At 39.3% G+C, this 11,690-nt stretch overlaps 1 protein-coding gene across 4 annotated transcripts in view; it reads right to left on the bottom strand.

The window, feature by feature from the left end:
- Nucleotides 1-7,487: 7,487 nt before the first annotated feature.
- NR2C1 (nuclear receptor subfamily 2 group C member 1) overlaps nucleotides 7,488-11,690 on the bottom strand; it is a 46,643-nt gene continuing 42,440 nt past the window's right edge. For 3 of the 4 annotated variants that reach the window (XM_043446195.1, XM_043446197.1, XM_043446194.1), the window contains exon 14: nucleotides 7,488-9,371. In XM_043446195.1, the coding sequence (XP_043302130.1) occupies nucleotides 9,197-9,371 (175 nt within the window). In that variant the 3' untranslated portion in view covers nucleotides 7,488-9,196. The remainder of the gene's footprint in view (nucleotides 9,372-11,690) is intronic. The other variant, XM_043446196.1, reaches the window with a different exon arrangement.

Here is an 11,690-nt window from a genome sequence, read left to right as displayed (position 1 = left end):
TAGAAGACAGGACAAGTGGAAAAATCACCTATACTAGGGTTTCCCAGGTGAAGTTTTCTCCTTTGGGGACCTCAGTTTCCTCATCTGAAGTGATTGCTTCAGACTACTCCAAAAATCCTTTCTAGAGCCAAGCTTCTTTAGAAAGAAGTTACCATTAAGGAATTCAATGTAAAGCACAAAATGATTATTCCACATTTGAAAGTAAGTATATTTGATACTACCGTTGTGTAAGTAGGCCATTGAGGAAGAGGAATAGAAAAGTACAAGATTAAGTATCTACTTTCAAGGACTTAATGATTCAGTTTCAAGTTTAAAATTTTAAATATTTAAAGTGTATTTGAAATAATAAAAAACTAATTTCTAATTTAAATTAGATGCATATTTAATTTTTAAATAATCAGTTCAGTTCAGTTGCTCAGTTGCGACCAACTCAGACCCGATGAATTGCAGCACGCCAGGCTTCCCTGTCCATCACCAGCTCCAGGAGCTTACTCAAATTCATGTCCATTGAGTCTGTGATGCCATCCAATCATCTCATCTTCTGTCATCCCCTTCGCCTACCTTCACTCTTTCCCAGCGTCAGGGTCTTTTCCAATGAATCAGTTCTTCGCATCAGGTGACCAAAGGATTGGAGCTTCAGCATCAGTCCTTCCAATGAATATTCAGGACTGATTTCCTTTACGATTGACTGGTTTGATCTCCTTGTTGTCCAAGGGACTCTCAAGAGTCTTCTCCAGCACCACAGTTCAAAAGCATCAATTCTTTGGCGCTCAGCTTTCTTTATAGTCCAACTCTCACATCCATACATGACTACTAGAAAAACCATAGCTTTGACTAGACAGACCTTTTTCAGCAAAGTAGTGTCTCTACTTTTTAATATGCTGTCTACGTTTGTCATGGCTTTTCTTCCAAGGAGCAAGAGTCTTTTAATTTCATGGCTGCAGTCACCATCTGCAGTGATTTTGGAGCCCAAGAAAATAATGTCTGTCACTGTTTCCATTGTTTCCCCATCTATTTGCCATGAAATGATGGGACCAGATGCCATGATCTTAGTTTTCTGAATGTTGAGTTTTAAGCCAACTTTTTCACTCTCCTCTTTCACTTTCATCCAGAAGCTCTTCCGTTCCTCTTCTCCTTCTGCCATAAGGGTGGCATTTCTGCCATTTTTAAATAATAAAAGGCATTAAATGAACATTATTTTTTCTAGCATCTAACTTTATGTCTTTCAATATGCTTTGAAACATATACTCCTTGATCCATCAGTTTGAAACAGTCCTCTGATTCCCAGCTATTTGAGATGAGAAACTTGGCACACAGTCACTTTTTTCATCACTTCTCATCTTTCGTGCTTCCAGATGGCAGTTTCCCATATCATTTCTTTAAAAACTTCAAGGTTTCTAAGATTTACACTCTAATCCATAACTGCAAGTCTTCATAATTGCCTAAAGAATTTTAAAAATTGAAACTCGTTATTTCCTGAGAGGACCGAGTAGTAAGATTGGACTCAGACAAGTAATGTCACACTACTAAATCTTCAACCCCAAAAAGAGAAATCTCTAAATGTTAGGATCAAATTTTATTTTCTTAGACTCAATCACTCAAAATTATATGTTACATAAGAATTTATTTTATGCTGAAGTGTCTTTCATGGGCTTTCCACAGGCTTGTTTTGTTTTTTAAAAATTCCATCTGTCTTATTCCACAATATAAAAATTACTCTAAAAGCATAACCATATTACTATTATCTCACCCGAAAAAGTTAATAACTGATTAATATAAAATATCTGCTGAAAAAGGTTCAAATTTCCACAATCATTTAATAATTTTTTTGTTTGTCCAAATAACTTCCATATTTTATAACTGATTTTCTTTTAACATATGATTCCCCCAATTCCCACCCCTTGTTTTTTGTCCTTCCAGTTTATTTGACAAAGAAACTGGTAATTTCTCCTGTAGAGTTTTCCACTGTCTGGATTTTGTTGTGTCCTTGTGTTCTATTCCCTGTATTTCTGTTAGTATTAAACCTAGGTACCTAACAAGATTTGTGTTCATTTTTTTGTTATCTTTCCATTCAGGAACATATATGGTGTCTGCTTGCCTCATTTTTTGTGATTTTAGCTGTCACTGCTAAGCATTGTCTAAATAATTTCATTCCTTCATTAGCCACAAATCTCCTATAAAGAGAAAAGTGGGTGTGTGTGCTCAGTCGTGTCCAACTCTTTGCAGCCCCACTGATCTTAGTCCGCCAGGCTTCTCTGCCCATTCATTTTTCCAGGTGAGAATTCTGGAGTAGGGTGCCATTCCCTTCTCCAGGGGATCTTTCCGACCCAGGGATTGAACCCACGTCTCCTGCATCTCCTGCATTAGCAGGCAGATTCTTTACCACTAACACCACCCTGGGAAGCCCTATAAAGAGAAAACTTCCTGTCAACTATTTGGTTTCTGAAATACCATTCATATAGTTATTAATTCTATAATTAATTAGGCTTAATTCTCTCCCTTGTGGAACAGTTTTCAAAAGTACAATTTGGTTTCCTAGCATTCTGTGGGGTGGGGAGGGGCAAAAAACCCATAAAATTTACCATCTTGTTTTAAAGTGTATAATACAGTAGTGTTAACTATATATATATTGTTGTGCAGCGAATCTAGAACTTTTATATCTTATAAAACTGAAACTCTCAACCCACAGAACAATACTCCCCTTTCTCTCTATACTAGGTTGTGCTGTGGTTTGCTAAGTCGCTTCAGTTGTATCTGACTCTTTGTGACCCTGTGGACTCTTTGTGACCCTATGGACCATAGCCCACCAGGCTCCTCTGTCCATGGGATTCTCCAGGCAAGAACACTGGAGTAGGTTGCCATGCCCTCCTCCAGGAGATCTTTCCGACCCAGGGAACACCCAGGGATAGATTGAACCTGCATCTCTTACGTCTCCTGCATTGACAGGTGGATTCTTTACCACTCCCTGATAGCTCAGTTGGTAAAGAATCAGCCTGCAATGCAGGAGACCCCAGTTCAATTCCTGGGTTGGGAACATCCGCTGGAGAAGGGAAAGGCTACCCACTCCAGTATTCTTGGGCTTCCCTGGTGGCTCAGCTGGTAAAGAAACCTCCCGCGTTGCGAGACCTGGGTTCAATCCCTGGGTTGAGAAGATTCCCTGGAGAAAGGCTACCCACTCCAGTATTTTGGCCTGGAGAATTCCATGGACTGTATAGCCCATAGGGTCACAAAGAGTTGGACACAACTGGGTGACTTTCACTTTCTTTACCGCTAGCGCCACCTGGGAAGCTCCTATTGGAGCTCCTATTGGGTCACCAGCACCCAATAACCACTCTTCTACTTTCTAAGAGTACGACTACTTCACATACCTGCTATAAATGAAATCACGCAGGACTTGTCTTGACTCAGACAGTAAAGAATCTGCCTCGGTTCAGGAAGATCCCCTGGAGAGCAGTATGGCAACCCACTCCAGTATTCTTGCCTGGAGATTTCCATGGACACAGGAACCTGATCAGCTACAGTCCCTGGGGTCACAAAGAGTTGGACACGACTAACACTTTCATCTTACTTAGCATGCTACCCTTAAGTTTCATCCACATTGTAGGATGAAATCCATGTGACAGGATTTCTTTTTGTAAGGCTGAGTAATACTCTGTGTACATATCACTTTCTCTCTATCTAGTCATCTTTCAGTGGGTATTTTTGGTTGCTTTCATCTCTTAGCTATTATGAACAATGCTGCAGTAAACATGGGCGTGTATACATCTCTTCCAGATATGTTTTCAATTCCCTGGGATATAAGTGTGTGTGTGTGTGTGTGTGTGTGTGTGTATTAAAAGGATGTGTTAAAGGCATAATCTTTCACCATGGATTGATTTTTAAGATTTCATTTTTTCCTAAAGTGTTTCTGCTTGTTTTAAAATGTTTGTTCCCCATTACTGTTCCCGTTTCTTGCTTTTTTTGGGGGGTGGGAGTGGGAAAGAAAAGTTTATTGCAAGGCCAACCAAGGAGAATGGGTGGCTCATACTCTAAATCCCCAAACTCCCCAGTGGTTTTCAGGGAAAAGTTTTTATAGGTAAAATTTGGGTTGAGGGCTGCAGGGCATGTGACTTTCTTCTGATTGGTTGGTGGTAAGGCAACAGGGCAGTGCAGGAATCTTTTGCTCAGCCTGTACTTGCTATCCTCCACCTGGGTGAGGGCCTCAGATTTGTAAAATTGCCAGGCCTGCTATGAAACCAGGTACTTCTTCATCTAAACGACTCGGTTCTTCAGTCTCTCCCTTATTTGCATGGAGAACACCTTCCTATTCAGGATGTCTGCTGGCCCCACGACTTTTATAAGTCCCCTGCCCATAATGCTGACTGACAAAATCAAGGTTCAACTCTCTCCACTGTGGGTGCCAGACAGCCCAACATATATACTGTGTCCACCCAAGCCAACTCTGCTACATATATATATATATATATATATATATATACACACACACACATATATAAGAAAAAGGCAGGTCAGTGGGAAGGACAGAGATGGGCTGGTTGAAAAGGCCTGGGGAATTGCCTCCATCCCTGAAAGCAGAGGGCAGGGGATGAAGAGCAAAATGCAAGTGGGAGCAGCCCACCCAAAGGCGAGAGGGACCTTGGTGTGTCCCACGGACAGACACACAGGGAGAAGGCTGAAGAATTAGGCCTGAGTCAGGCACACCCCTCGGGGCTCCAGAGACCACAAGAGGCAGCTGGGACATGTCTAGTTGGCAAGGGGGAGCATGGATGGTTGTAAGCAGGGAATGGATGGGGGCAGACAGATGTGCTTCAGAAGGTTCTCAGTGGTGCTGCTGGAGAAAGCTGCTGGGGGCAGAGGCACACACACAAAGGTGAAGGGATTTGAGACCAACTCTGGAAGCTGAAGCCTCAGGGGTTACTGTTGAACTCGATGGGAGTGGGAAGATGGAAGAGATGCCCTAGGTGTTGGCTCAGGTGAGTCGGTGGCTGGTGGCGTTGGTCACCAAGGGAGATCACTGAGCCAGCAGTGTTGGGAAGACTCAGAAGTGCCTACAACCACAGCACACAGTAGATGTCCAAAAGGACACTGGTTGAGTCAGAACACCCACCACCTTTTCGATTCCATTTTCTTCTTAAAACTTGTTATGTACAGTTTGAATCATGTACAGATGACAATTTCAGTATCTATTTTTAGGATCTATATGTATTGCTTATTGCTGACTCATTCAAGGGGCTTGTTTCCTTCTAACTTTGATAATTTCGTGAGCTCATATTTGGTTGAGCTTAATGTGTGACAGTTTGAGGTTCTAAATTAGAGATCAGCAAACTACACCCAAAGGGCCAAGTCCAGTTCACTCCCTGTTTTTTAAATGTTTTACTGGACCACTGCCATGCCCATTCACTTATGTACAGTCTACAGTTGCTTTTGAACAATAGCAGAGTAGTTGATTCAGACATGGTAAGGTCCTCAAAGTAAAAAACACTGATGCTCTGGCGTTTTACAGAAAAGTGTGCAAAACTGATGTAAATTAATGTTTTCCCCAGAAAGTTTTGATTCTGCTAGGACAGGGAGGGTTCATGACCTGGGACAACTTTAGCCTGCTTTGAGAACTCATGCCATGTTTCTTGCAAGTCCAGCAATAGATCAAAGGCCTTCAGAGTTATCTATTCCACAATACAGCTAGAAGCAGTAATACACTATCTTCTTTGATTATGCTGTTCTCATTTCAAGATGGTATGGATCTTTTTCATTTAACAGGTCAATCATTCAACCTGAGAAGCACATGTCCTTCTGTGGAACTTTTCTTGTATAAAATAATTTTTTTTTTATAAAATAATTTTCTTGTCTTTTCTCTTCAGTCCTTATTATTAAAATGTTAGACGTCCTGTTCTGATTCTCTGATTTTATCTCATTTTCTCATTATCTATTTCTCTGTCTCTTGATTATACAGTTGACCCTTGAACAACATGAGTTTGAACTGTGTGGGTCTATTTACATGCAGACTTTAAAAATACATACACACTACAGTACTACAGAGGCTGCACGTGGTTGGTGCCCCAACACCCATGTTATTCAAGGGTGAATTGTACTTTCAAGGTTATTGAAACCTTGAAACCTTTCCTCAACAACTTTACATTGTAACCCTTCTAATGAATTGTTTTGGCTATCAGTTTAAATTTCCAGGGGCAGTTTCTTCAATTTTCCTTTTCAAAGCATCCTATTTTCATTTAATGAATACACCTACTTTCAAAATATTAATTATATTTGAAGATGGGGTACTTTTCTGATCACTGCATTGTTATCTGACCCCACCATCAAATTATAGCTGATCTCTTATGTATTAGAAATTTTCCTCAAATATCTGATGATCCTGGCTCTATGTTCGTATTTAACAGTAGGCATTAGAGAACTGAATGGAAACCTCATGTATACATATATGACTTGGAAATACCGAGATTCACTGAAGAGAGATAAAATGGTAGGCAGTCTTCTTATCAGGGACAACCAAAAGTTGAGTGTCTAGAGATCTTTTCTCCAGACAAATTAGTTTTTCCCAAAGAAACTTAGTTTCTCCGAAGAAAAAAAATCCTGGCATAGAAGCCTATACCCAGTGGTCAGCATTATGGGAACATGCTTAGGGAAAATGCAGATTTTCACTTAATCCATATCTTCAAGATTATATCTAATCCAAGGCTTGTTATCCCTGGTATCCTATAAATCTTGTGATCTTCTGGTTTAGTGTCTCAAGATTATTAATCTCTGGTTCTTGCTCAAAAAGGCTGAAGGATAGAAAGTGGTCACTGGGGACTTCCCTGGTGGTCCAGTAGTTAAGACTCCAAGTTTCCAGTGCAGGGGGCATGGGTTTGATCCCCAGTTGGAGAACTAAGATCTCACATACCATGTAGTGCAGCCAAAAACAAGACAAAAAACAAAAAAAAAGAGAAAGTGGTCACCTGACTTCAACAAATGTAGAGAAAGAGAGTTCAGTGATTCTGTAGACAGATATGCAATCAATCCTCTCTTTAATGCGCCAAGTGCCATCTCTGAAAATGTGCACCTGGTTCCTCCAGGTACTAAACAGCATTCTGCAACGTATACTGGCTTCTTTCTCAAGGTACCACCTTTTGCAGGCATTCAGATGACCATTTCCTTGGTTTTGGCTCTGTCTTTCTCTACCTGCATTTTCTTTCCCTAAAATTTATTCAACTCTCTTATCCTTTGATTTCTTCTCTCCTGTTTCATCTGTCATTGTGTGGTTACACTTTACTGAAATTTCAGGACAGAAAGAAAATAAATGGTCAGTCTGTAATATTTAGTTGCAAGTCTTCAAATTGAACTGTAAATCATCCTAAAATATTGGGATATGAAAATATTTTCCATGCTTTTTCCTTCCTGAAAGTACTTTCATAAATCTTACTAGAGATTTTTTAACAATGGAACAAAGGATGACCAAACAATGAACAAACAGGACTCTGAAATCAAATACATTAACAGAAAACAAATTTGTAATGCAAGCCACATTTTAATATAGTTTTTAAAAAACACTTCCAAATACAACTGTAAATGTAATCAGGAAAAATGCTTCAAACATTTATCTTAATTAACCATTAGTACATTATTTAAAAGAATATCTTGAATCCTTGGCTTTCTTCATTGGGTTTATAAAGGTATAAACCTACTGATTTTTCCATTTGAGTATTCTGTACTAAATGTAGTTTACCCAGCTGTAATTATAGAAGAAAAAAAAATCCCATTGACAAAAATCACGTTTTAAATAGGGAAAAAAGTTTCCCTTAAGTTGGTAAAGACTCTAAATTGATACTTTAAAACTTCTGATTTACTATAAAGCAGCAATTAGTAAAATCCATACCCTTCCCCCAAATTCTGCTTCTCTTCTATTGCAAAATCTTTGTAAAAAATGTTCGAGTGCAATAAAATATCCATATTTTTAAAAAATCAACAAATAGATATAACAAAGTAATTTCTCATGAAGTTATAGCAAAGAAATACTTAACAGTATCAGGTTCTGCTAAGGAAAACATTACCATGGAAGACATTCAAGGAATCTAAAATGCTTCCATTGCGGTAGTACAAGGCAGTGCTTCAGGCTGATGCTCATACTATTGTTAAAACAGCCCCTTCCCCTTTACAGTGAAAAATCAGTGCACATTCCTCCATATATTAAACAACTGAAGTCTCAGAAAATTATCAACTGCTTTAAAATAACTGCCTAACTCACCTTGAAAACACAGATTGGCTATGATAAATCCACTTTCATAAAGGAGGTATTTCCAGTGACCTAAAAGAAACTGGCTAAATCCCATGGAAGAGTCAGGAAACTAAATGCAGGTCAGAAAAGAGGGAGAGATGACAGATGCTTTCTGTGGAATAAACAGCAACAATTTAAATATCTATTGTGAAATACTGAAACTTGTGGCGCTCAATCAGTTTCTATTACTTTTACAACACGGTAAACCAAAAATATTAAAACATGAACCTATCTTATTCTCAAAAACAATTTTCTGCTACATACATAAATAAAAAGTGCTTGTAACTAATAATACACAACACTAAAAATATCAGCTCTTAAGATCACAAATAACCTATGTCTCATTGCCAGCAATGAGGGTGATAAATGCTAACGGTGCCATGATATTTACAAAAAACAAAAAAATATTTATATTCAATTATTATCTCCTATAGTCCCAGTGTTATCATTATACCACTGAGCATAAAATAATCTTCTTTAGACAGGTAATTAAAACAGATTATATTTTAGAAGCGTAAAATGCAAGAAGATCCTTCTTAGTGATTAAGTGTTTGTACTAGTTCATAATGAAAGTAAACATGAATAGAACACAATTCTGGAAAAAAAAAGAGAGAGACTTATTTATTTGTTTTATAAAATAAAAGGAGAAATCTTAGTCAAGAGGTGACAGCTTTAGGTGTCATCTTAACCAAGAATAAATTGATAGTATTTCTTATTCAGTTAAATAAGACAGGAAAGGAAATTCTAATTCCTGCTACCTGCTCAATCACTTCAAACATTCTTCTTAAGGAAGTAAAATCAAAATATTTTGGTTTTTGGTTTCTCTTTAAAGTAAAAATTTCCAGATGCCCTGGAATCAGTGAGTTCGATTTGGTGTCTTCTTGTGTTCTGGGAAAGAACAATCACTTTAAACTGGGATCTCAGCTTTCAAATGCTGTGACCAATTATTTGTGAGTTATAATCTGCAGGTTCCATTTTTAAAATATGTGGGATGACACTGTCAATTCGAACATTGCCGATGAGACCTTTGAAAAACAGTTCTTCGGTGATGGTAGCGTTCATCAGTCTCAAAGCTGGCAATCGAAGTAGTAGTCTAGACAACCTCAAAAGAGAAAAGGAAGGTGAACAAGGTTGTAAATCAAAGAGTAACTCAGTAGAAAGGTATACGTAATTTCTGCATGAATACTAATATCATAAGTTAACAAAGATTATCAACAGTTTTCAACACTTAAAACCTTTAGTATTCTCAAGCCTTAAACTACATGACAATCACCTGGATATATATGATGTCTGACAGACTTCATTGGAAAGCCTTGCTCTTAACTGCTATGCTGTGCTACCTCTGGTTGGTTGTATGAACCATGGAACAGTTTTAAACCATGGATCAAGTTATAAGTTTAATGGCTTAGGAACTCTTTCAAGGTTATAATAGCAATGTTTTGTGTTATCAGGATACATGAGGCTCAATGATAGTTTTTTTGGTTTTGCTTTGCAAAATGTATTGGGAATAGTAAAATAGGCAATGAAGTGAAGTGAAGTGAAAAGTTGCTCAGTCATGCCTGACTCTTTGCGACCCCATGGACTGTAGTCCATGGAATTCTCTAGGCCAGATTACTGGAGTGGGTAGCTGTTCCCCTCTCCAGGGAATCTTCCCAACCTAGGGATCAAACCCAGGTCTCCCGCATTGCAGGCGGATTCTTTACCAGCTGAGCCACTAGGAAAGCCCAAAATAGGCAATAGTTGTTGTTAATGGGAAGAGCACAGATTATAGAATCAAAGCCATTAGGTTCAAATCCTGATTCAGCTACTTCTAGCTATGTGAGTGGGCAGAAGCCACTACTCGCCCTGTCGCTTGCACAGTGTTGTGGCAATCAATAAAGTGATCCCTGCCAGTTCCTGGGCCAGTGAGGCAGGACAATGTCTTGTGTGAAAATACACTGTAAGTTGAAAACTGCTATCTAAAGATAATTAATTTAACTAACTATGAATATAAGAAACTAAGAAAGAGTTTCAGAGGTCAAAGAACCTGGAACCTAATGGAACAGAGGTCAGCAGGCAGATGTAGAGTCAAAACGAGGAAAATTTTAAACACTGTTTTTATTTGTGTGTGTGTGTGCTAGTCAGGAAGCAACAGTTAGAACTGGACATGGAACAACAGACTGGTTCCAAATAGGAAAAGGAGTACGTCAAGGCTGTACATTGTCACTCTGCTTATTTAACTTATATGCAGAGTACATCATGAGAAACGCTGGGCTGGAGGAAGCACAAGCTGGAATCAAGATTGCCAGGAGAAATATCAATAACCTCAGATATGCAGATGACACCACCCTTATGGCAGAAAGTGAAGAACTACTAAAGAGTCTCTTGATGAAAGTGAAAGAGGAGAGTGAAAAAGTTGGCTTAAAGCTTAACATTCAGAAAACAAAGATCATGGCATCTGGTCCCATCACTCCATGGCAAATAGGTGGGGAAACAGTGGAAACAGTGGCTGACTTTATTTTTGGGGGCTCCCAAATCACTGCAGATGGTGATTGCAGCCATGAAATTAAAAGACGCTTACTCCTTGGAAGGAAAGTTATGACCAACCTAGACAGCATATTAAAAAGCAGAGACATTACTTTGCCAACAAAGGTCCGTCTAGTCAAGGCTATGGTTTTTCCAATAGTCATGTATGGATGTGAGAGTTGGACTATAAAGAAAGCTGAGTGCCGAAGAATTGATGCTTTTGAACTGTGGTGTTGGAGCAGACTCTTGAGAGTCCTTTGGACTGCAAGGAGATCCAACCAGTCCATCCTAAAGGAGATCAGTCCTGAGTGTTCATTGGAAGGACTGATGTTGAAGCTGAAACTCCAATCCTTTGGCCACCTGATGCGAAGAGCTGACTCACTGGAAAAGACCCTGATGCTGGGAAAGATTGAGGGCAGGAGGAGAAGGGGATGACAGAGCATGAGATGGTTGGATGGCATCATCGACTCGATGGACATGGGTTTAGGTGGACTCCGGGAGTAGGTAATCGACAGGGAGGCCTGGTGTGTTGCGGTTCACGGGGTCGCAAAGAGTGGGACATGACTGAGCGACTGAACTGAAGGGAACTGTGCTAGTTGCTCAGTTGGGTCTGACTCTTTGCGACCCCATGGACTGTAGCCTGTCAGGCTCCTCTGTCCATGGAATTCTCCAGGCAAGAACACTAAAATGGGTTGCCATGTCCTTCTCCAGGGTATCTTCTTGGCCCAGGGATCAAACCCTGGTCTACATCATTGAAGGCAGACTCTACCATTTCAGCCATCAGGGGAGCCCATTAATTTATATAAGGTATAAAACTTTTGACACTTTAAAAAACTGGAAAAAAAAAAAAAAGATCATAACAAAACCAACACCCAAAGAACCACCTTTCCAAAAAGTTTGTGGCATTATTTATCCT

Source organism: Cervus canadensis, chromosome 25 (genome assembly GCF_019320065.1).
Source record: "Cervus canadensis isolate Bull #8, Minnesota chromosome 25, ASM1932006v1, whole genome shotgun sequence".
NCBI lineage: Eukaryota > Metazoa > Chordata > Mammalia > Artiodactyla > Cervidae > Cervus > Cervus canadensis.
The sequence above is the reverse complement of the archived record's forward strand: the minus strand, read 5'-3'. Positions and strand labels throughout refer to the sequence as shown.